Source organism: Electrophorus electricus, unplaced genomic scaffold (assembly GCF_041902795.1).
Source record: "Electrophorus electricus isolate QZ-2024a unplaced genomic scaffold, ASM4190279v1 Scaffold50, whole genome shotgun sequence".
Taxonomy (NCBI): domain Eukaryota; kingdom Metazoa; phylum Chordata; class Actinopteri; order Gymnotiformes; family Gymnotidae; genus Electrophorus; species Electrophorus electricus.
In genome coordinates, this window is record NW_027658768.1 from 971,504 (window position 1) to 995,973 (window position 24,470).

The 24,470-nt window shown below is 41.1% G+C and overlaps 2 protein-coding genes across 2 annotated transcripts; both read right to left on the reverse strand.

Annotated features, from left to right (window-relative positions):
- Positions 1 to 271: 271 nt before the first annotated feature.
- Positions 272 to 1,944, reverse strand: LOC145656148 (polymeric immunoglobulin receptor-like). Its single transcript, XM_081709525.1, has 3 exons — positions 1,638 to 1,944; positions 1,220 to 1,528; positions 272 to 684 (listed from the first exon to the last, which is right to left on the reverse strand). Exons 1-3 carry the CDS (start codon positions 1,942 to 1,944, stop codon positions 272 to 274), a joined length of 1,029 nt encoding a protein of 342 aa, XP_081565651.1.
- A 5,408-nt stretch (positions 1,945 to 7,352) lies between these two features.
- LOC145656149 (protein NDRG1-like) lies at positions 7,353 to 11,831 on the reverse strand. Its single transcript, XM_081709526.1, has 13 exons — positions 11,579 to 11,831; positions 11,347 to 11,467; positions 10,847 to 10,909; positions 10,673 to 10,733; positions 10,233 to 10,319; positions 9,668 to 9,754; positions 9,017 to 9,120; positions 8,861 to 8,911; positions 8,709 to 8,760; positions 8,536 to 8,583; positions 8,324 to 8,359; positions 8,184 to 8,235; positions 7,353 to 7,951 (listed from the first exon to the last, which is right to left on the reverse strand). Exons 1-13 carry the CDS (start codon positions 11,640 to 11,642, stop codon positions 7,836 to 7,838), a joined length of 942 nt encoding a protein of 313 aa, XP_081565652.1. The 5' UTR covers positions 11,643 to 11,831; the 3' UTR covers positions 7,353 to 7,835.
- Between the last annotated feature and the right edge of the window lie 12,639 nt (positions 11,832 to 24,470).

Consider the following 24,470-nt stretch of genomic DNA (forward strand, 5'->3'; position numbering starts at 1 on the left):
ACTCCAGACACATTTTTTCGTAACTCAACAACGACTCCTAAGTTCTTTCAAACTTCTCAGTAAGGAATTCAAATCTGAAAAAGTACGTTCAAGAATAGTTTTGAGATGTCATTCACCATCAGGTGTTGGAGCAGACCCTGGTGACCCTGCCAGACCCCGGCAGAGCAGACCTCGGTGCCGCTGCCTTTTTACCTCCCCGAGACTTAGGCATAGGTCCTCGCCCTAGGGGGAGGAATGTCCTCCTCTGTTGATGATGCCATCTCTCCACCAGTCACCCAGGGCTGCTTGCTGACTCCAGAGCGCCTAGATTCCCCTGAGGTACCTCCTCCACCTCCATCGACGGGTCCTCCTCATGATCCGACCCCAAGTCTGACTCTAGGGTGACGTTACGGCACTCCCCTCGCTCGCCATACTCCGCATATCCCTCTGTAAGGTCCATGTAGGACTCTGCGGATTCCACCTCCAAGTACCTGTCCTCATAAATAGGTAGGTCTCCGTAGTACCCAGCAGGTCCCTGCTCTGTTGTGATCCCATGGAGCGAAGACAGGATGAGTGATGGCCTCACCCTGGTACAGGAAAAGTCCGCGGTGTCCGACTCCGAGGACTGGAAATAGTTATACCAGTCATTATGGTCAGACGTAATCCCGTGTGACTCCTCCACCTCTGCCCCCAGACCACGCTCTTCTGCAGCAGGAGTCAGGAGGGTACCCAAGAGCACGGAGGGATTGCAGGCACTATTTGGGGAAGTGCGTCTTTTCCCCTTCTTCCCCTTCTTCTTGCCCTTCCCAGGCATCCTTCTTTGGTTGGTGTTTCTGTGATGATTCGAGGCTAACAGTATGTGGAGTAGGGGCACGTTCAAACACACATTTTTATTTAACACAGACGACACATCTAACACCGCACACCTCACTAAACACCGTTCAAACACCAACAACACGTACTACAACACAAGAGACATATATACACACACACGAGGATTACACATAATACAGAACAGGTGGACGACACGAAAGGGCGCGGCGACATGGACGAACACACACACGTACACACCAAGACGTTTGAGGAGGGGCGGGGCTGCAACGTGACATAACCAAATCTAATAAGGCACCCTATGCATAGTTTTTTTTTTCTTTCTTTAATCACTGTTGTCATCTTTTAAAGGTTAAACAACATTAATAATTTTTACACCATTTAATTGATTAGATACAAAACAATATACCTGCAAGTGCATCAGTGACGTCAAAGTGAACAGGAACTTCTAGACCTCCAGTGGAGCACCAGTACCAGCCAGCATCAGTCTTCTTCAGTCCAGTCATCAACACCGTGAAGGTGCCTTTCCCATCATCACTGATCTGCACTGCTGAATTCTGGGATGTGTTGGTCCTCCCCACTGTGTAGCAGGTCCAGTCTATAGATCTGCACCACTTCTTCGCCTCTTTCTTATATGCAGCGCTGTAGAGACACTGGACACTGACGCTGCTCCCCTCCTCTCCACTCACTCTGCTCTTGGTCACAGACACAGCAGGAGCTGGAAACAAAGAAAGGCACTTTTGTATGAATATGTATGGATGAAATATATGCAATATGAGAAATGTCACTAAACTGAATATTCAATATTCATAAAGAATTTGTAATACCTGATTTCACAGTGATATATAGCTGTGTTTTGACATCTGGTTGAAATATTCCTGAAATCTCCACTGCACACCAATATGCTCCAGTGTTTCTCTCCTGTAGATCCCTCACAGTGACAGTAAAGAGACTCTGAGCTGGGTTATCAGTTACTGTCACTTTCTTGTTTGTATTGTTGGCATATGCCATAATCGTGCAGTAATTGAATGCTGTTACACGCTCACAGCACCAGTATTTCTTATGTTGTTTATATTTCAGATGTTGACAGATGCTCCACTCTGAAGACTTAACTGCTTCTGTGACCAATTCCATTTCTCAGTGCCTGCATATACAACCCAGCACCACTGTTACTGGAACACAAGAATTCTTGTTTCTGCTAAGGAATTAAAAAATGCTACATATGAAAAAAAAAACAAAAAAAACTAACAATGTATATATTGTAGTATTGCATAGAAAATAACTTACATCAAATGATGAAAACGAAAATGAAATGCCAATTCATGTTGAAAAAAGTGAGAAGCTTATTTGAGAAGCCTCCTCACATATCTTTAGTCTTGTTGCCACTGTGGTTGAAGCAATCCAAACAGTTCCTGTTTGCTAAGTTTAAAGTCATGCTGTCACAGTGCGCTGGGCGCCCAGCAAGAGGGACAGGCCCACTGTAGTGGTTTGACACACTAATCAGTCCCATTAAATCATCTCAAATATTGAAATCACAATCTTTCATTTTTAACAAAGAAAGTAACATTAATGATTTGATCCCTGAAAGATTTAAATTACAGTCATTTGTTTGAGGATATTGGCAACAAGCACAATCTGAATGATATCAAGACAGACAACTTGGTGAGAATAAATGATACATTTATTAACGCAACTACTCTAAATCACAAACAATAGCATAAACAATCTGTATATTTACAGAAAAACAAGCTAAAATATAGCGAGCATGTGTTTATGTGTGTGAGTATGTAAAAGGAGAGGAGAGCGAATGCTTTCATGCAGGTCAGTACACGCTCGCGAGAGCGAGAAGGAGGCGGACATGCTATTGTGCCAGCAATAAAATGGTGCAGAATTTAAACAGCAATGTGACTGTATGTTAATGAGCTCAGCTGGCTTGTTCTCACATGATGTTAGAACAAAGGGTAATGGCAGGTTTACTAACTGAACAATAAGGTCAATGTGTCTGTGCCTATTGAAGTGACATGATGATACCTATGTTTGCTAGTAAAAAGCAAGACATAGAGAGATTGTATGCAAAGAGGAAAAAGAACTTCCAGTCTGTACAAATATTACTTAAGATTATCCAAACAAAATGGTATGTACACCAAGCCCAAATACTTTCAAGAAAGTACTAGGATCTTGATTAAACTTTACTGTTTAATTCAAGCAGTGGCAGCTGTTACTTGAGTTACTTGAGTTATAATCAGAAGGTTGTTGGATCAAGGTCCACTGTTGGGCATCGGAGCAAGGCCCTCAATTGCTCAAGTTGTACTCAGTTGCTTTGGATAAAAGCATCAGCTAAATGTAACCTATATACTTTTGCCCAGATATGCCCGACTATAAACTATGCCCAGATGTAAAAGTCTCACATGTTGATGATTTTTGGTGATTATCTCAGTTGGTCATCCTCACTCAGTTTGTCTACAATTAGGAGGGAATTTCCACCCCTGGTTTCTTGTTGATAAAATGTGACGTCGTCAAGGTATGCTGGGAATATGAGTTCCATCCGCAGTTTAACAGGAGGGAACTGACCGCATTTGCAAGCTTGCTTGAAGAAATTTGGTGAACCTGTTGCTGTGGTAATGTTGATCAGATTTCTGTCTGTAAGCGTGTGTGTATGTGTTTCCTTTCTCTAGGTGTATCTCAGAATCCAGATCCGGTGCCAGGTTTCCTCACCTTTTCTGAACTTGACTCTGCTCTGTTCCTCCCCAGGTCTACCTGCCTGCTGGCCACTCCTGGCCACTCCTATATAAAGGCCCCTCCCGAAGGCAGAAGAGGAGGGAGGCAGTGGGGCTGTTGGAGGCAGTGAGGCAGCGGCGGCAGCGGGGGTGGCGGCAGTGGCAGCTAGTTCAGCAGTCGGTTTTGGCTTGTTTGTAATTGTATCATTTGTGTGTATGACCTTCTTTTCCCTGCTTGGACCTCAATTTTCTTTCGCTGGTGTGTGTCTTATTTATTGTTTTGGCCTGGGTCACTTCAGAAGAAATTGCACCAGTGTGTTTATTTGTAACTTCTGTATTATACAACAATACACTAAAAAGAGTCTACCATTTGTGCTTATGTTTCTTTCTGTTACTCTTTAACAGTTGCATGTTCCATTCCTTTAGCCGTTTATCATTCTTTTTCCTTGGTACGGTGCCATAGCCTAGACGGGGTGGTAACAAGACGTTAGTCTAGATTCCACCATCTCTTGGATCAATTAAATGGAGAAATATGATTCTCAGCTGTTTGCTGTTAACTGTCCACATGGTGCTGAGTGAAGAAAGTATCTGAGAGAGAGATGACAAAGCCCCTCTTTTAGGTCTAACCTTGATGGAGGAAAAACCAGGGAGAGAGTAAAGGTCTGTTGATCAGGGTATTTAAGACACCTGAATTCCACCTGCTTTTAGGCACACCCTCTTTCTTCCATTTGATGCAAGTTTGCTCAATGCGGTGATGATGGTGCTGCTATCTGCTGGATTGGCATGGTACCTAAATTTCCCCCCTTGGTCTTCAGGCTGGGGCTGATGTCATAGTCCTGAAGAGCACAAACGGTTATCCATGCAGTCCAGGTTTACTGTAATATCCACTTGCAGGTGATCAATTCCACAAGTCAACTTGTCCATCCGGTTCATAGTGTAATCCTTGAGATGTCCTGACATCATGATTACATATGTGCAGCTCTTTGGTAGTAACCAAGGCTGATTAACCAAACTACCTAAAGCAATGTAAGTGTACTATTGTAAGTCTTAGATTTTCACTTGATTTTAAAATGATGATACAAAGAAAACAAACTGGGTATCACAAATCATTGACAGGATTAAACGGCCTTTTGTTAGAAAGGAGGAAGTACACCAGGCCTGAGAAAAGAGGACATTAGCAAGTGTTAGCATTAGCTTGTGTAGCTGGAGTAAACCCATCATCAGTGTTTAAGATGCTAGATTAAAGGAATGACATTATGTGAAGTAATGTCCCTCCAGAAAGTTGTCCCTTGTGAGATGTAGGAAGATGTGCAATTACAAGGGTTGGTTGAGCCCAGTAAATTTTACTAGGTATGGTGGTTTCGAATACAATTGTCAAACATGGTGTCTCAATCTAAGTCTACCCTGTGATAGACAAGCATTTAAAATTGTACCAAATTACAATTTCTAATGTGGCTATTTGAGGATCTGGATTTCTTATATGCTACTGAAGATTATAAATAGGGTTATTCAATCTATACCAAATTTGCACCATGGAGGAAGCAGAATTGCTTACCTACATTCTATACACATTTGAGATATCTTATATGGATATGGCAAAAAACAGTTTTAATAGTTTTGTAAGAGAGTGCTGGAATGCCTTGCAGGATTCCACCAATATCCTGCCCCTGCTGTGCAGCTAACAAAGATGATAAAGGGTAGAAACCGAAAGGTATGAGAAGGGATGAAAAGTAGTAATGAAGTTTGGAAAGTAATGTCGTTCCTAAATACCCAGTCAGTTAGTTTTAAAGTTAAACATTCAAACATAACATGAAGAGTCAGCCTTCAGAATTAGTTAAAGAGAATAGCTGGTCCCATCCTTTATTGCCGGTTAACCTTAACAAGCATTATTGAGGCACCCTTCGTGAAGGTCTAACTGTCAAACAGAGAACCCATATTTTTATACACTTTTCAGAAGTGGTTATGTATTCACCCCACCTTCCTTTACATATTAGTGTTTGCATTCACCACCATTACATCTGAACCACACAGTAGTCAATATATGCAAACTGCTATTCAATACCCACACCAGTTGGAAGCCATTACCACTACATTCCAAGAGAAGATTTGTATTAGCCTTGTCCTAAAGAAGATTGTTTTTCTATATGGTCCTGAGCCTGGTGGAGAGTTCATATATCTTACCCTGAGGTCCACCAAAAGCCTACGCAGGATCCTTTACTGAAGCCTGAAGCCCTGTATGCAAGTCATTCTGAAAGGACACAGAATCTCTAAACTCCCTTATGTTTTATGTTATTAATCTGTCCAATGCACTGTTAGGCCTCTTTTCCCTGTAAACACGCATGTTATTACCTCAGTAATAACAGGGACCACCTCTTGTAAAGAATTTATTGCATTTGAAAGTATGGAAATGTGGTCAAAGGTGATGCTAGAAACATCTCCCTTTAAAGGTTAGAAAAGGATATGGAAAGGTGGCTACATGCTTAAAAGCTAAAATGTTACATGTAACTAAACTGTGAGAGATGCCTTTATAAAGAACAGTGTGTGAATCTACAGGGGATGCAGTGGCTGATGTGATCGTGCGTCTGCTATGATAGCGAGGCGAGGTTATTATATTGTGGCTTGTATGTAGTTCAAATGAAATTAAGGAATGGTCTGAGATGGCATCCGACTGGGGTAGTCTGACTATGTTCTCCGTGTCCACCGTATGTCAATAGTAAGTCAAGCGCATGTCCATCAGAGTGTGTGGCTTCTCTTATACATTGGATGAAACCAATTGATTCTGATATACAGCTAAAGGCCAATCTCAAAGGGTCTTGGGCATTATCAAGGTGAATATTGAAATCACAAAAAATAATGGCTCTTTCTACAAAAGTGACTAGATTAGAAAGGAAATCTGAAAATTCCTTAATAAATTCTGAGTAGGGCCGTGGTGGCCTATAGATACCAAATAGTGAAACAGGCTGGGTGGGCTTCATATCGCTGGCTACATCATTCATTTTAGAAAAAAAAACAAAATTTCCCCTTTTTTCCTCAATTATCCTGTTATCTTCAATTCCCTGCTCTAGAGCGATTACTCACGTAATACTAGTCAGAGTTTTAGGGTGCCCCAAAAGGGTGCATTAGGTGCATTAAAGTTACTAATAAAGACATCAGAATATTCCCTGTCTTTCAAGTAGAAAATAAATCAGAATACCACAGAAATGTATTTGCTATTAAGGAACCTAGAGCCTTAAAGATTATTTTGGACTTCAGTGGACGTAAGAACAATAGCAGGTAAATAAACTTTATTTATTTATTTATTCCTTAATATGGCATTCTCTAAAATGATGTAAATACATTGAAAATATGCAGTACAAGTGCAGTAAAATAATTCAATGTTGTACTTCTTCTTCTTCAAAGCAGAGCATTGGGTACTTAATACAGTAATGTAAATAATGTGATACAAAAAGTTAATGAAGTACAAATTCATGAAACTCATGCTGCTAGTATGTTAAAAGTTATAAATGTAAATGACAATTAATTATTCATACTGTTGTTGGTGGGGAATTCAGTAGATTGACTGATTTAAACTACTCCCAAAGTATTTGCATAACCTGAAACACACATTCGAGTCATGTGGTTTGGCCTGCCACGTTCAGTGGGAGGGCTGTGTTTGCAACCACACCTGCACCTTGTTCGTCTCAATGTATATAAACCCGTGTTAAAGTGTACAGGGTGTTGGTCATTGTCGGTGTAATGTCTGAATGTAACGTGTTTATGTTAGATGTATTCTTGTGTATTATGTTTGTTTAACTTCATTTGTTTCAGGTCCATGTTTATTGTTTCTAATACGTGAGTGCCGCTGTCATTTATGTTAATAAATGTTCGTCCCAGTCGGTGGAGTCTGTGCGTCCTGCCCCTCGCCCTACGGCACTCGGGCCGCCACACGTAATCACAGTGCATTATTTCTTTATTATATTAAACTTTTGTACTGGTGTTAAAGCAGTCCAAATATTATACATTGATTCATATACTAAGTACTAAAAGTGTTATACATTGATTGATGTACTATACATCAACTTTTTTATGGCTACTAAATAAAGGTACAACACTGAGCCTGATAAGTATAAACATTTTAAACAGCTTTTTATCATTTAGGTTTTTTTTTTCCTTTTGTGCAAGTCTAAATTAGTCCACTGGGACAATGACACACAAACACTAACACCAACACATCAATGGTCCCTCAATTTAGAGTATTTTTTATTTGAAATGGAGCCCAACTGAGCATGACAACACTGGGATGGAGCAGCGGGTAGGAGAGCCTCATCTTCAGCGTTGCTTGGAGGTGCTCTCCATGGAAGTGATGGCCCAGGGGTGGAAGAATGCCATTCTGGTGGAGAAGGCGGGGTGCCAATGAGACAGGTGTGTCATGCCTGCAGAAGACACTGTCAGAGGCAGATAAGCAGAAGGACAAGGTGAAGTAACATAGCTCAAGGTCCCTACTTAACTGCACCATTTAGAAAGCATGCATAACTTAAAGATAGTTGTGAAAGCCTGAAGGTCTACAACAGGCAGTAATGAACTTTTCTAAACTGGATTTATGGGTTTTACATTGCGCAGAGGCTGAACGATTTTTAATTTCGACCTTTTGACAGTGTGTTTACAGTATTTACTTACTGTAGCCCAGTCCTTGAATGAAGTATTTCAAGGCTTCTGCCAGCTTGCCAGGCTATAAGGTAAGAACAGGACACAATAGATTACACAGTGCATCACTCAGTTTGAATGCAAGAGCATTATTTTAATGGGTAACGACAGACCTGATCAAGCTGTGGTAGACCTCCACAGTCAGCCATCTTCATGAGGGACAACATGAAGGACAATGTTATTCACCACAAGTTCATCACAACGTTCATGATTTATAAGCCCCCAGTGACATATAATGACTTCTGCATTTATAATGAGAGTCAAATAAAAAAAGCAAAACATAACATTTTAAGTATTGCTTTGCTGAGGTTTGAAGGTCACTAACTTTGAGGAGGGTTGTCTTTGAGGGATTCATTTTGGAATTGCAGTCAACCTACGACAGAAAACACAAACATTTGCACGCAGGCTCCCAGGTACATATAGAAGTTTGATTTGAATGCTGGGTTGGATTTTGAATGTTGTTTTTAAACTTCTGCATGTAAAACAAGCTGTACATACCACAGCATCCACCACAGGAGAGTCATCTCCTACCACCAGAAGAGTGTGACACCTACAGCAACAAAACCTTTCAGCCATGTGGTGGCACAGGGGCATTTTACATCAAAAAATAACATGGAATAAGGATAAAAGAGAAACAGTTTCTCACTTACTTTAGAGTCTTTCTACCCAGAGAAGTTCTCTTAATGTTCAGTTTACTTCGGCTGAAAATTGATCAGATCTAATAAGACTGGGAGCTGTTCATATGACAAACAAGTCTAGAAGCAGAGAGCTCAGAAGATTCCATAGAATGCAGATGTCAGTCATACCTGTTGTAGGACTTCATAAAATGCAGAAGGTTGGTCTGGTTAATCCTTTTGCTGATGTTGTGATGGAAGGTCTTTACAAATTCTGCCTTCTTCTTAATCTCCTCCTGCCACGGTGCCATAAAGGAGTCAGTCCAAGACGCAATCAGTCACAAAACATCAAAACTTGATGTGAATATGAATTTAAATGTCTCTTCCTCTATATGCACAGTCTGCACAGGCACTCGAGACAGAAATGTATAATAAAAAGAATATGTAAAAAAAAAAAAAAACATTGTTGACCTTTTGATGGACAATAATGTAGGCATCTGGTTCTTTAGTTACGAAAAGGACACAGTCTAAATTCAGGACAGCTCATTTGGAACACTCATCTTTAGTAATAAGGCATTTAACTTTTAAATATTCTAGTTCAGTGTTTAGTGACCCAGTCCACAGTACACATGAAATGGCCCACATGTTTATTCTAACCCAGCCCAGTACACCTGTACCAGGTGTTCATTTTCCTAATGGCTTGGTTTAGGAGCTAGGATGATGTTGTCAGGAGCTGGGATAGAGGGAAAATGTGGGATGTCAGATGTATCACAAGGACTGGGTTGACAAGTACTGCTCAATAATACATACAATATACATTTCATTTTAGGCGTTATTTCGTACCTGACCGAACAGGTGGGAGATGACAACACTGGGGGGACCAAGGGCCCAGCTGGAAATCTGTGGAAAGTGTGGGTTGATCTTTAGTGGCTGGAGTACACATAAGCTTTGATCAAATACATTACTTTATTAAAAGAGGCTTGACACTTTTCTAAGGATCCCAAAAGAATAAAAATATAGGGTCGATTGTCACCATATGATTGGCATGAAAGGTTAACTGGAAACTGCAGAAAACTAAGAGTAATATGCTGAGAACTATTTGTTATCACATTGAAAGTTATATGGATTCAGTGAACAGCCAAGACACAGGGAACAAGACGGTTTAAATACATGAATTAATAAGAGTTAAACAAGACAGGTGCAAATAATAAGGAGCAAAGAAAATGAAACTAAGCAACGGAACCACAACAAGGAAGTAAAGCAAAACAAAAGACATGAGACAGGGAAACCATAGACATGGACGCTAGGTGGGACCAGCTAAATGACATAATTGTAGAGATACAGGGATCGTGATGTTTAAGCAGGGTGTTAACAGAATGATAATTACTATTGCATTAGACTGTGATACCTTGGATGCTGCCCGGTCTGCCCAGCCCTCTGCCTGAGCATTAATGTTCATCAGGACAAGGCCCTCAACCAAGTCTGGGTACTTCAACTGCAAGACATTTATGCATGAGCAGTCAAAGGGAGATGAACCTTCAGGGCAAAATTACTTACTATATGTCAAACTGTTGTAGTTAAATGAGCAATTAAGAGTCTCCATATTTGGCATTCTTGCACTTTACATTGCACTTAGAAAAAGGTTTGTTTACATGTGCAAGCAGAGGAACAATAGTGAAGCGTCAGTATTCTGGAGAGTTGATGTCTAGCTAGCTTGACAGTGTAATGATTAGGATTATGCTGCAAGTATCAACACTTTGTTACAAAGCAAGAATTTCACCAAGGAGTAATCCTTGTTTGATCATTGTGTTAAAATCTATTGGGAAGAAAGACAGTGCTACAACTCACAGCGAACCGTGTGAGGATGTTTGCTCCTGCTCCAACACCCATTCCAATAACACTCTTAATTCTGTGGAGAGAAAAAAATGTACATAACTTTAAACCATTAAAGCGCAAGGTTTCAGATTAGAACAAGGATTGACAGTTTAATCTCAGAGTAAATGGCTAATCTGGTTCACTCACTTAAAATGCTTGAGCACAATTGGGAGGGTCTCGGAGAGCTTGTCCATTGAGGGATATGTGAATCTACAGGAAAAAATTGCCCTGAGTGAGTTATAATTCTAAGGGACGCCACTGATTCTTCAGGATTTGAACCTGCTAAACCTAGCTATGATGTACTGGGAGCCACAGCCATCAATGTAGCATATGAACGCTAAGAAAAAAGTTCATGAAAGAAACCCTGGTGCATGACAAGCCGGTGCCAGCTAGACATGCTGACAGTCAGGGCCTCCAGATGTTAGTTTAGGTGGGCACCAACACCATGGCATAGAGTCGTCCTGTCTGACTGCCAGGAAGGAGTGGTCTGAGGGCAGACGGAGGGCTATGGAGTAGGTTCTGATAAATATACATTCTGGAAAAAATTGTATGGGGTAGCTGAAGGTCACATTTTAGATTAGATTTAACCTTGGAATGTCTTTCAGCCCCTGAAAGAACATTGTGGCATATGGTGCACTCACGCTCACCCTGCAGGGAAGGTGCTGGCACCCTCATGTTGCCCAGGAGCGTTGACCTGACACACGGCAAAGTGTCGCATGATTTCCTGCATGTCCTCATCATAGAAAAGAACGTCGAAGCAAGTTTTGTCTGCAGACATGCATTCCAGGGTCATTACAACACAATAAATGACGCTTATGCTAAGTTTTAGACTTTAGAGCAATCAGCTACGTGCCACAAGCAACAGTATCAGAGTCTTACGGTTCATTCCGATGTCATGGTAGGTGAGGATGACCGGTCGGTTATCCCTGGGGATACCTGCCATGGTGCAGCATACAGTGCCAAAGGGGGTCTCCACATTGTCCTCCTATAAGACCCAGGTGGAGTATAAAGGTCTAGGTCTAGATGTATAAGAAAAACCTCTAAAAAGAGGTCTGATTCCACTGCAGTGGTTTTGTGTGTCAGGACATTACTCTGTCACACTTAGAACTACTTCTGTGGAATGAGCCTCTTATCATGAGGAATGTCAATCATTTATTTATTATTTATCATTAACCAAGTTAATTTGTTTACAAAAGATCATGTTTGACTCAGAAGACACATGACAGTGCTTGAAAACATGCTTTATGGGTAAAAGCTTTAGCCTATTGAAACATCTGTGAAAAGGTAGTGCTACTTACCACAACTTGACCCCAAAATGCCCCCTTAAAATCCTTCAGACAAAACACAGAGAAAAATAGATTTTGGAGTGGTAACATTTCATTCTGGATGTGAAAAGATCCATCCCATAGACTTTATTCTATTAACAGTACTCAATGTCTGAAAATACAGCCTTATCTTACCGGACACAATGGGTCCATACAAAAGGCATCATCAGATGTTTCTTCATCATCCTCCAATAGAGGGTTATAGAGGGCCTGGGGGTTAAGAAGCAAAAATTCTCAGTACAAAGTTAGATAAAACTTGGTTGTAAGGTAGTATTAAACAAGTATTCTCTTTTTAAAACATTTGCCCAACCTACCCTTTTTGCCATTATCCCAAAAGTTGACGAGCAAATATTCCTCGCTAAATCGATTCCCTGTCTGAATACCGTCTGCATTGCTGGTGCCACTGTAAGGGTCGTTTCCTTTTGGTCACAGAGATTCAGTACAGACTTATTTGGATATTAGGCTGTGCAGTTCCAATTTAGAATATTTGCAGCTCTCCTGTAATAGTAATATTATGACATCACTAAAATACTTTTGAGCAGTTTAATGACAGATTCCCTAAAATCTATATGACAAGAACACCATGCCACTTTTTAATGCTTGATGAAGTATGTTTTGGATGTTACAGCTGTTTTTCTGACAGACCTTCTCTGTTTGAAATGCATCAAAATGATCCCTAAGAGACTAAACATTCCACTGTACCTTGTTCTGTAAAATTCAGTAGTAATCCACCACCTATGGTTAGGTTTAATTCACCCTATTGTCTCCCAACCTTTGAACTGCTGAAGTGTGTCAAGTGAAATAACATATAGATGCTTGCGCTCACCTTTAAAATAGATGTAGTGATGTCATAGCCATTGTGACGTCATAGACATTGTGATGTTACTACAGGGTTGCGCTGACATTTTGGTCATTGGGAAAATAAGTCAAAAGTTTAAAAAATATGTGAAATCCCTATTTTTAGCGGCAGCTGAGTACGTAGCTGAAAGATGGGTACAGTTATATAGACATTTATTACAGTTTTCCAATACAACACGAAGTCCCTCCATGCAGGCACTACATGGGTTTTTGATAAAGATCAAGACATTAACTGTAATACAGAGAGAGGTCGGTAGAGTAGGCAAAACTGTCATCAAGTAAAATTACTGTTACTTTAAAATAATAACTACTGAAGTAGAAGTAAAAGTAGTCATTTAAATTATTACTTAAGTAAAAGTAAGAAAGTATCTGTTACAAGAATACTCAAGTAGCAAGTTACTTCACTGGAACTCATTTAATAGCAGTTTAATGCCATTGAACTGTGTCAAATCAATGTGCCCTATTACCATTGAATTTTTACTATTACTATTACAACAGTAATGTAAATAATGTGATACAAATAGTTAATGAAGTACAAATTCATGAAACTCACATGCTACTAGTATGTTAAAAGTTATAAATGTAAATGACAATTAATTATTCATACTGTTGTTGGTGGGGAATTCAGTAGATTGACTGATTTAAACAACTCCCAAAGTATTTGCATAACCTGAAACACACATTATGAAGACTTCCATTAAAATTAAATTTATTTCAAGATTAGACTAGGAATGGAAAGAAGTACAATGTAAGAAAGAATTAAATAGGTCCTCTGAAAAAGCTGAAATTGTCAGTCATGTAAAGCTTTTACAAGATGAAGCATAATGTCATGGAATGTTAGCCTCCCCCGAGTCATGTGGTTTGGCCTGCCACGTTCAGTGGGAGGGCTGTGTTTGTAACCACACCTGCACCTTGTTCGTCTCAATGTATATAAACCCGTGTTAAAGTGTACAGGGTGTTGGTCATTGTCGGTGTAATGTCTGAATGTAACGTGTTTATGTTAGATGTATTCTTGTGTATTATGTTTGTTTAACTTCATTTGTTTCAGGTCCATGTTTATTGTTTCTAATACATGAGTGCCGCTGTCATTTATGTTAATAAATGTTCGTCCCAGTCAGTGGAGTCTGTGCGTCCTGCCCCTCGCCCTACGGCACTCGTGCCGCCACACGTAATCACAGTGCATTATTTCTTTATTATATTAAACTTTTGTACTGGTGTTAAAGCAGTCCAAATATTATACATTGATTCATATACTAAGTACTAAAAGTGTTATACATTGATTGATGTACTATACATATATGAACTGTTTTCTGTATCCTTATGTCTATAAATTAAAAGAATTAAAACATTTAAATGATAAATAAATTACAATAAATGTATAAATGTTCACAAATAAGAAACTACATTGGTCTGCACTTTTCTCCACAGATTCAAGGAACTCATGAAAGTTGGAAGCTATAGAAACACAGAATTATAGACTGACTGATGTGTGAGCAGAAAGATCACTGTGATGTTCTCATATCTAAAGCACTCAAAGCATTGATGTTATGTAAATGAACTGTGATCTCATTGGTTTAAGGAAATAGATTCACCTACTTTGAAGTTCAAGTTTTTATCAAAAGGTTAGAACTGGTTGACTATACTTTGTCTGTTCTGAAACAGGAAATTTAAACATTTATATCCGAAGTATTACGCGATAGAAATCAGTTCAAGACTACCCGTTATTGACCGCTAGATGGGGGAAGATACGAAGAAATAAATGAGTCCAGATCCTCCTGCCCGACTTTACGGTGAGACTCTGCTTTTACGTCATTAAAACGCTAAAGAAAAAAGGCCGCCATATTTGTAGTTCCAAAACGTGAAAAGGTGTCATTTTGTATGCCAAAGAATGAATAAACACCATGCCATGCCTTGAAGACGACGAAATTGCAATCAATTTAGCTAGCCATAAGAATAAGAATAGCTGTTTGATTTACATAATCACAAATATATTGCATGTACATACATCTACATTTCAGTCGATCAAAATGTTTCACGTACTTATAACCGCAACTTTATGTTACAGCGGTCATATCAGATATTTACCAATATAAAACGCAACAGGTGTCGTGTTCTGTAATAGAACATTTTAACATTTATATCCATATTACACTGCATAAATCAATTCAAGACTGTAGAGTCGTCGTACCAAATGACGTAAACTCAATATAAACCGCTGACTTAATTTAATGAACAGTATTAAGATAATGAGTGAGTACAGCGAGTCTTGTCTTACTGATGCCTGTTCTAACTGAACATAGGCAGACTCCTGCATGCTGACTGGTCTAGTCACCAAACACCTGCAGCTATGGCAGCTCGTAGCAGGCAAACAGAACAGTCATTTATTCAAATGATCTACACTGACAACAGTTCTGGAATGTTACCCCTGCCATAGAATTAAAAAGATTCAAGTTCAGCAAATGTTAGCGCATTTGACAATGGGACAGAGACAGAGCAGGACGAAAATCCACCCTCTGCCGACTGAACAAGAGCGGCGGAGGATGAGCAATGACTGGCCCATTAGACCAATCTTGAAGCGGATAGATTTCTGGGCAGAACGTGACCAAAGCTGGAGGTTCCCTGCTCGAAGATCAGGCACTAGCAGGCAAACCGAGCATTGCACAGGCCATATTTGAAATTCCCACAATGCTTTTCTCACCGGGCGTATGTCGGGGCAATAACGTTGTCAGTTGGTCCTACCAGACAATTATCAGCATGACGAGAGCCTTTCATATCAATAAATTCTGACAACACTTTGAAAGTGATAAGCAGTGGTTAGCTCGAAAGTTATTCATAAACAAGCACGTTGAAAATTACGAAGCAAGAGACTTAGATCAGCTGTTGTCTCTATCGATGGTCTGAGTGAACCATGTGTTCTTAGCATGCAGGTATGGTCTAACGCCTTATGTGCTGAGTTGCTGTTTCCATATTTTAAAAATAGAACATTGTTAAACGGCATCTGTAATAGTTAAGGAAAGTGTGTTATAAGTATAAAGTGTTACAGTAAGTGTTTTGGCCCCTGACTGCCATTAGGACAAGCCAAGACAACCGCTCACTACGTTAGCTTATCTACTTGTTAAATCAGCCTGAAATTAAGATACAGATAAAAGTGTTGATTTTTATACTAAGATTTTAACAACTTGAGCCAAAGTATTCAGAATGTAAATGTTTGGTCTAGCAGGTATGGCCCACAACTGATGCAGAGAGTGCATGACATGGCAGAGGGGATTCATGTTGGCAAAATGCCCTCCTACGAATTAGTCCCAAATACTGAAGCAAAAAAGAGGCCGAATTCATCTGATGGAAGTAAGTCTAAAAGGGCTTCTTGATGATGTTACCCTGGTGACTTGCATTCTTTCCAGATGCTCAACAACCACTAAAAGTAGTGCATTGCTAAAAACTACTACTTGTGCTGGAGGTGTTGAAAATATGGTTTCCTTGTCATTGTCAGTTTGATTTTATAAGGTTCTACGTGGGCATCGATAGGAGCTGAAACTGTGCATGTGTTGCCCCTCTGAGGAGATGAGCCAATGAGGAAGATGCCCGTGTTGAAATTTGGCTCTAGACCACGCTTTGAGCTGGTGCACTTTGTCAGCGGTTGAAGTTGCAGCAGCATTGGCGGAGTGGGACGCAATGGGGAGAAGGAGAACGAGAAGGATCTCAGGAGTGAGAAGCTGAACAGCGGCAAGCAGCGGGAGGCTGGAGACAAAGCCTCTCCTCTCCCTTCTCTGACACAAACACAGTCACGCGTTATATACTCACATAATCCAAAATCCAGCATCTTTTATTTGCTGTTAGCTGGCAAAGAGTAATCAGTATAGTCAGATTCCTTTAATGTAAACACTTGGGAAAATTCCTGCCATGATATCACTTTGGACACAGGGAAAATCTGATAGTAAATATTCTGGCAGGGACAGGCCATGACGACTAAGGAAAGTTTATAATGAAGGTTAATTACACCATTCCATAAAATATAGATTCAGTTAAAATGATCAAACTTTTAAGTCATTCACTTTTATTTTTATGTAGTTAACCCTTTCTTACCGACTTAGTACAATGACAGGAGTTCATCAGAAACACTCTCAGTGGCATTTCTGCTTGAATTGGCTTGACTTAGAAATGGTTGGCTAGAAAATTCCTGCCATGAGATCACTTTGGACACAGGGAAGATATGATAGTAAATATTATGACAGGGTGAGGTCATGACTGCTTAGAAAAGTTTATAATGAAGGTCATGAAAGGTCAGTTTTGACTAATTGCAAAAAACGCCATGTAAACATTAGAATGGGAAAGTCAAGTGGTCTGAGCGAAGCGAACTGCGAACGAGGCATGGACCAGACTAACCAGGACCAATATTTTGAAAGGGATCAAAGGAGGATGACATCAAGAATAATTCTGATGATCAAGTGGTGCACGGTCAAGCAAATTGCAGCCAGATACAATGCTGTTGCTCCAACTAACATGTCTGAATGCACAGGTCATCACCTTAGCACATTTGGATGACCTGTTCAGATGATCTGTTCGAGTGTCATTGCTGTCTGAGGCAAACAGAACGGCAAGACTCCAGTGGGCAGAAGAGCAGAAAACTAAACAGTGGAACATCATCTTGTCAGATGTATCCAAAATTCTGTTGCACTATGATGATGGGAGGGTAAGAATTTGGCATAAGCAGCATGAATTAAAGAGTCCTTCCTGTCAGGTGTCAACAGTTCAAGCTGGTAGAGGTGGCATAAAGGTGTGAGGAATGTTTTCTTGGCACACCATGGGTCCTCTGAAATCAGTAGATGTTTGAACAGAAGGGCTTACCTATGTATTGCGACCGAGTGCATCCCTTCATGCAGCTGCTTAAACTATGGCAGAAGGACACTTTCAACAAGACAAGAAACCCTGCCGCAAGGGTTGTATAATCACGGATTTGTTCCAGTATCAAGACAGCAAATTTTCAATGTTTTCCTGGCCTTCACAGTCCCCAGATCTTAATCCTATAGAACATCCCTGGGTAAAGGTATAACAGGCAGTTTAGAACATGTCAGTCCCTCTATGTAATTTGAGAGAAAATATCCTATGAAGATTGGACCAAGATTCCTGCAGAGTATTTTCAGCATATAGTGGAAACTATGCCAGAAAGAATTGCTGCAGTTCTGGAGGCCAAAGAAGGTCCAACATGCTATTAAATGGGTGTACTTAAGCCAGATACACTGTGTCCTATAATAGGATGTTGCTGGAATGTATGTGGATGTTGTTGGAATGGCCGCAGAGTTGCAGCAGCAGTACAGGTAGTCTGTGATCCTTTCCCCGATCCGAGTGAGTTTGCCCTATTACACGGTGTCGAGTTATGATGTGAATGTTTAATTACACAGGATGGATTGTGGGCGACGGAACCGAACAGCCTTCAGGATTCAAATAGAGAAAGGTGAAACTTCTCCAGCCTTTGAGTTAATCACAGGACTATTGCATAGCAATTAGGGATAACAGAACAGCTTTCGGGGGTTTGGGTGGGGTGCCTTATCCGCCCCTTTAACAGAGTAGTCACAGTTCAAATTTCCCTTCTTCCATTGTTTACAAGGCATTATACATGTGGTTTATTTATAGTGCACAGAGTAATATGCAGCGAGTCTGGTCTGTCTGCTTTGGAAGAGAAACATTTGGCCAAAAGAGCAAGACACAGCCAGGAGGATGATTGGTAAGAGCACATCATAATATGCACCTTAAAGCTGTGCTCTACAGCTAGGTCCTGTTCCATGACTGCATATATAAATTTACTACTGACATTGCCATTTATATCTGGCCATTTACAGTGCACTCTTGCTCAATGCAGCACTTGAAGCTGATTTTCCATTGTGTAGTTATTATGTTCAAGAGATGTTTGACCCGGTCAGGTTGACACACTTTAGTGAGGGCAGAAGTATCCTAGAGGACACTACAGACAGTGACGAAGACATCTCAGAGCGCGAGGTGAGAGGTTGAGTTTTTTGTTACTCTTTCTACGACATACTTTTCATGCCAGGTACTATTGTCCAGTTCAGCCAAATTTAATTTACTGCCTTGTATTATCATATATAAATTGCTGAACATCTTATCACTCAGTTTCAAACATCCCCTCAGCTGTTTTAAGCCATTTCGGTTATTCAGAAGTACTGCTAAATGGATGTGGTGGGAAAATGAGAGCACATCAAACACAGACAGCTTTATGCATTGAGTAGTAAAGAGTAAAAGTTTATTGAGTTCTGTCCCCTGTATAACAGAGTAAGAGGACTGACCCGCAGTACGGTCCCCCTCCCCTTATACACAGAACAGAAGAAAGAGAAAAAAAGAAAAACGACTCCTACAGAGTATCTGCTAATTCATGTTTTGGTTAGCCTGAGCGCTGAAGGCTTCTTCTATCTCTATGGTTAGAACGGTATGTGAGCAGCTGGAGTCCCTGACTCACACGCTTATCTGCAGACTGTTATGCTGTGACTATAGAAACATAAAGCAAAGTAAAATAAAGCAAAGTAAATTTCCACAAAATGAAGCAAAGTAAATTTCCACAACATTTCCCCCTTTTATTCTATATCACACATTATCACACATTTATTCAGCAAATAGCACTACGATGTCTTCATGTGGATCACCGGCACCGCCCATCTTGGGGAGCGGAATGTCTTCACAGAGCTGGGGTTGGTCATTGGCATGACTGCTGAGCGCTGGCATGGTGAACACACTAGAAAGACGTCTGACACGCAATGACAAAAAAGGAGGTAAACACAGAAGAAGAAGAAGAATGGGTAGCAGAATGGGCAACGCTACAGCTGCTAGGTTCACTGCCCAACTGCCCAACCAGGCCGTCAGCCAGTCCCAGAATCCACCTGGAACTGTAGGCTGCGGAGTGAAGGCAGATAACACATGATTCATATAATCAGCAATATTAGCGCTGAGATCTGGAATGTAAAAACAGCAGGAAGTGTTAATCATTTTGCACACTCCTCCTTCCTTCATGGTTAGGAGATCTAATACCAATCTATGTTGAAGCACTGCTGCCCTTATCACTTGTTGTTCTATCTTTAAGGCACCTATTGCTGCTAAGGTGTCATTAACTACTTGCAGTAACTGATAAGCTAAGCCATTGATCTTTTGCAGGGCTGCTACTGTGCCACCGCCCAGGAAAAGGGACCAACCAATGGTTTCACCCGGAGTGGTCCATGGGTCCCTCAGAATTCTACCACAATAGTCTGTGCTGGTTATGTCTCTCCTCACCCTGTGCTGCTTGGCATGGGGAAGTGTATACACCTGTGTCCTTGGGCGCACTACAGCTGGATAACAACAACCAATCCGGTTCTGTGGCAATTCACCATAGGCCACCGAACCACAGACCCACATTACATTCCAATATCCCTGCAGGGTTGTCATGGAACAATTCCAGAGGGAACTGCTATTGGAGTCACTGCAAGTGCCGTTGCTGTGCACCTGCACATAGTCGACGCATCTGGACCAGCCTTCCGGCACCTGCTGCTTCATCTGCTATACAAATATCTCACCCTTACTAGCTGCCACATGCAGCATCATTTTCGGTGGTGCAGGGTTAGTGGGACTGGGACAGTTTGAGGTCTGGTTAATAACCTGGCACATAGAGATTGTCATATTCACTTCTCCTACGTCTGCGTTTTTCAGAGGGATTACAGTCCATGGAACACTGGTATGCTGGCACACCAGGCACTCTTGCTCGATATGTTGGGCATGCACAATGACTGACATACACGCTGTATTTTGCTGGCATTTAGCTGCTAATCGTTCTGCCTCAGTGGCATTGGGACCCTGAAATGGTAACAAGTTTTCTGATAAGTCGTGGGATTCTTCATCCATGTTAATATGCAGTCTATGTTCTGACTGTGTTAGCTGTGTCTGATTTTCTCTATGTGGCAGTGCTACATGTGTCAGTGGCACACAAATGTCAGCCCCCACCCTTTCTATACAGCACAGATAGCTACCATTGGGATTGTTCCAGTTTCCTCGTAACTTTACCTGAATGGCATTTCCATCCCCGGGCGCACTGGCAATAGTAAGATTGACTGTTTAACTTCACTATCAGTTCTGATGTCCCATACATATTTTCTGTTTGCAGAATAATCATAAGAACCAGACGGAACCCTAATGATTTGACTCTGCTTTGTGGTGTTTTCTCTTAGGTGACCTGTAATTGTCTGCTGCACTGGCTTATTGAAGGCTTGATACCATGGGATTTGTTCCTTGTTAGAGGTGCTAAAATAGCCGTTGTTTAACCTGGTCCAATAAGCGGAGGAGGAGGTATCCCAGGTTATACGTTCGGATGTACTCAAGTGGACACTATGCCAGACCCCAAGTATCACAAGCACCAACACACCCATCTTATGGGTTTCTTGACGGTTCCGAGTGTCGAAAGGGTAGGCCTTGCCTTTAACACCCTACTCAACACAGTTCCAACTCAACCAGTACTTTAATATGCTGTCCACGATTCCCCCTTTGCTCACATGGCTACGCCCATGAGCAATTCTGATTAGGCCCTGCACGTATGATTTGGGTAGGCAAGGTTTGCCCGTAGGTGTGTGTGTCCAAGCACCATTGTACACTGTGCAGTCTAGTTATCTCCACCTGGTGCGCTCGGTGGCGGTAGCCCCTGACTGAATCTCCCGTAATGTGGCCTGCGGGGTAGCAGCGGTTTCCTGTATTGCTTGCACAGCGGTTTTAGTTGCAGCTGCCTTTGCTACTCTATCTGCAAAATTATTCCCCTTGCTGATTTGGTCTTCTGTAGTCTTGTGAGCTGCACACTTAACAACTGCAATTGTCTTTGGCAGCAAAATGGCTTCTAGCAAGATGGCGATGTCTAATATATTTACCCGAGCTTGTCAGGAATTGCCTATGTTTCCATATGGCTCCAAAATCATTAACAGTTTTGTCTGCAGCTAGTTTGCATGCTTCCGTCAGTGCTATTAGTTCAGCAGCCTGTGCTGAATAGGAGGATGGTAATACTTCTGTTTTAAGTATTTCATGATCTGTTACTACCGCGTATGCTTCCCAATTGACCCCTGTGTCGTCCCTGCTTGCTGACCCATCCACATAGAGGCATAGGTCTGGGTTACTTATGGCTTCTTCAAAGAGATCAACCCGCGGTATATATACTTCAGCTAAGATTGCTGTGCAGTCTTGTGGATCTCCATCCTCCTCCGTAGGAAGGAGTGTAGCTGGGTTCAGTGTTATACACCTTTTGACAGTTATATTAGGCATATCTAAGAGGGTGGTGTGGTATCTCAGCTACCACTGGGCTGAGAAGTGTGACACTCTTTGGTCCTGCAGTATTCGGTGTACTGCGTGTGGGACTAAAAGAGTAAGATGGGAGTATGCCACTATGGTTTAGGTAGCGAAATTATGGCTTGTGGTCGGTTTTGAGACAGCTTGTGTGTATTTCCCTTAATGATATGCCCCAAGAACGTCACTTCCTCCTTAAAATTCTGTAATTTTGCTCTACTAGGTCAGTTACATGTATGTTACATCTGAAATATTTCCATGAGCTTTTACGCAACATACTAAACAAAGGTTAGGAACAGGCTAAATCAAATCAGGCTAACTCTCAGCAGGTCAAAAGTACTTCAGACTGCAAACTATGATCTTGTATTTTATCAAATTTTATCATAATTGTAACGCAGGGAGGATTGGCAGGATACAAAAGAGGAGCCATGATGCATACAACGATGTTTATTTAGAGACATGGAAGACAACGTAGCAATAAGGCTATCGTGGGATCAAACACTGACAACGTTAACGTTTACACAAAGAACTTATATACGCAAACAATAACAACATAACGAAGGGCAGGCGTGAAACACAAGGGAGCGTGGCCACACGGATGAACACACACACACACACACACAAGCAAACGCACACGGGGAGACGTTTGGGGGGAGGGGCCGTACCGTGACAAGAATATGTTCACACATGCTCTCTCTCTCTCTCTCTCTCTCTCTCTCTCTCTCTCTCTCTCTCTCTCTCTCTCTCTCTCTCTCTCTCCCCATCCTTTCAGCCTTTGGGTTTCAATAATACCCCCAGGGCAGACAGAGCCACTATTCAAGCAATGTAATATTCTGTAATATTCTGCTCTGGCTCCTCCTACCTCTGCAATGACATCCTCAGCTTTTATTTCAGTGGGTGTTGCATAGCCACTCATAAATATAAGTATGCCCCTGCCTGAGCTCCTGAAATTACTACAGCCTATTAAAAAAAAAACCTAATGAGTGAGCTTTTACGTAACATACTAAACAAAGGTTAAGAACAAGCTAAATCAAATCAGGCTAACTCTCAGCAGGTCAGAAGTACTTCAGACTGCAAACCATGACCTAGTATTTTGTCAAACATGTTTGTTATTACATTATCAGTGACTTAGCCTTGTTAAAGTAGATGAGGGCTTGTGGTCGTGAGAGAGTGACAATAAGCAGCAGCATAACCTTGTAGAGCAGCACCTGCTCCGAGTTACGCATACGCACCAACGGGTCCGTGCATCTCTGACTACAGGTGAACAAACCGGTACAGTGCGCTGGCGTAAGTGCCATTAACCACTCTAAACTGGAGTTTTCAGTGTATATACGTGGAGGAAGGACAAGTAGTTAAAGAGCATTTCGTCTCCACATGTGTTGTGGTTGCTGGCGGTACTGGTCAGCGCAGGGCACGTGTGTCAAAGCTGGACATACTCCTGTCCATTGATCTGGCAATGCAAAACAGAGAGACTGAGCTGCAACAGAGTTCCAGAGTTTTAACAAGAATTTTGACTTATTGACAACTCGCATATAAGAACAAAGTGAAAGATTTAAGATCATGCTTTTATGTTTCCAGAAGATTAACTCACCTGCCTTTCAGAGACGTGCAGAGCGGAACTTTCAAAAAGCTTATCAACGTGACGAGAATGCGAGGTTTAGGTTCATCTATAGTGTTACAGTAACAATGTGAAATATGGATATTGAGGTCAGCATCACTTAAGAGTGTATGTGTGAAACATCCTTGTCACCATAAATGTTGTGTTGTTACAAAATTAAGCAGTCCATCCAGTTTCATTTACCTGATTTATTAGCAGCCTGTGCCCACGGTCTGACTCAAGTATTTTTATTTTAATTTCCTCCATGTTGTTTATAATAGGCCTACAGTAAGAAATCCTTTTAAAGGTGATCGCCATTTCTCCCATTGTATACTGTTGAAGCATACGAGTTTTTATTCACTGAGAGATATGTCATTTATGGGGATTAGGTACAGCGCGTTTTATTCAGGACATTCACGACGATATATGGGCTAAATGGGATTGTAAAATAACTAGCTAGCTAGCCATGTATTTAGACAGAACCTGAATTGTGTTACATGGGGATTTTTATCCCATGTTTTTAAGGCTGCGTTATGTACAGCCTAGCATAAATAAATATGCAAGAATGCAGAGCACAAATAGTCCATAGTTTATTTTCCCTTCTATATAAGCCCGCAGGTTCATAGGTGACTAGCTTTTATAATTTCATTTGTAATTTGTGCATAATGGTGGAAACTTCAAAGAACAATAT

Coding starts and splice junctions, on each gene's coding strand:
- LOC145656148 (XM_081709525.1), bottom strand. CDS start 1,944: ATGGAATTGGTCACAGAAGCAGTTAAGTCTTCAGAGTGGAGCATCTGT. Junction 1,529..1,637: donor ATATATCACTGTGAAATCAG/GTATTACAAATT, acceptor CTTTGTTTCCAG/CTCCTGCTGTGTCTGTGACC. Junction 685..1,219: donor CGTCACTGATGCACTTGCAG/GTATATTGTTTT, acceptor CTCCTGCTGCAG/AAGAGCGTGGTCTGGGGGCA.
- LOC145656149 (XM_081709526.1), bottom strand. CDS start 11,642: ATGGCAGGTATCCCCAGGGATAACCGACCGGTCATCCTCACCTACCAT. Junction 11,468..11,578: donor CCATGACATCGGAATGAACC/GTAAGACTCTGA, acceptor GCATGTCTGCAG/ACAAAACTTGCTTCGACGTT. Junction 8,912..9,016: donor TTTATGAAGTCCTACAACAG/GTATGACTGACA, acceptor ATCAATTTTCAG/CCGAAGTAAACTGAACATTA.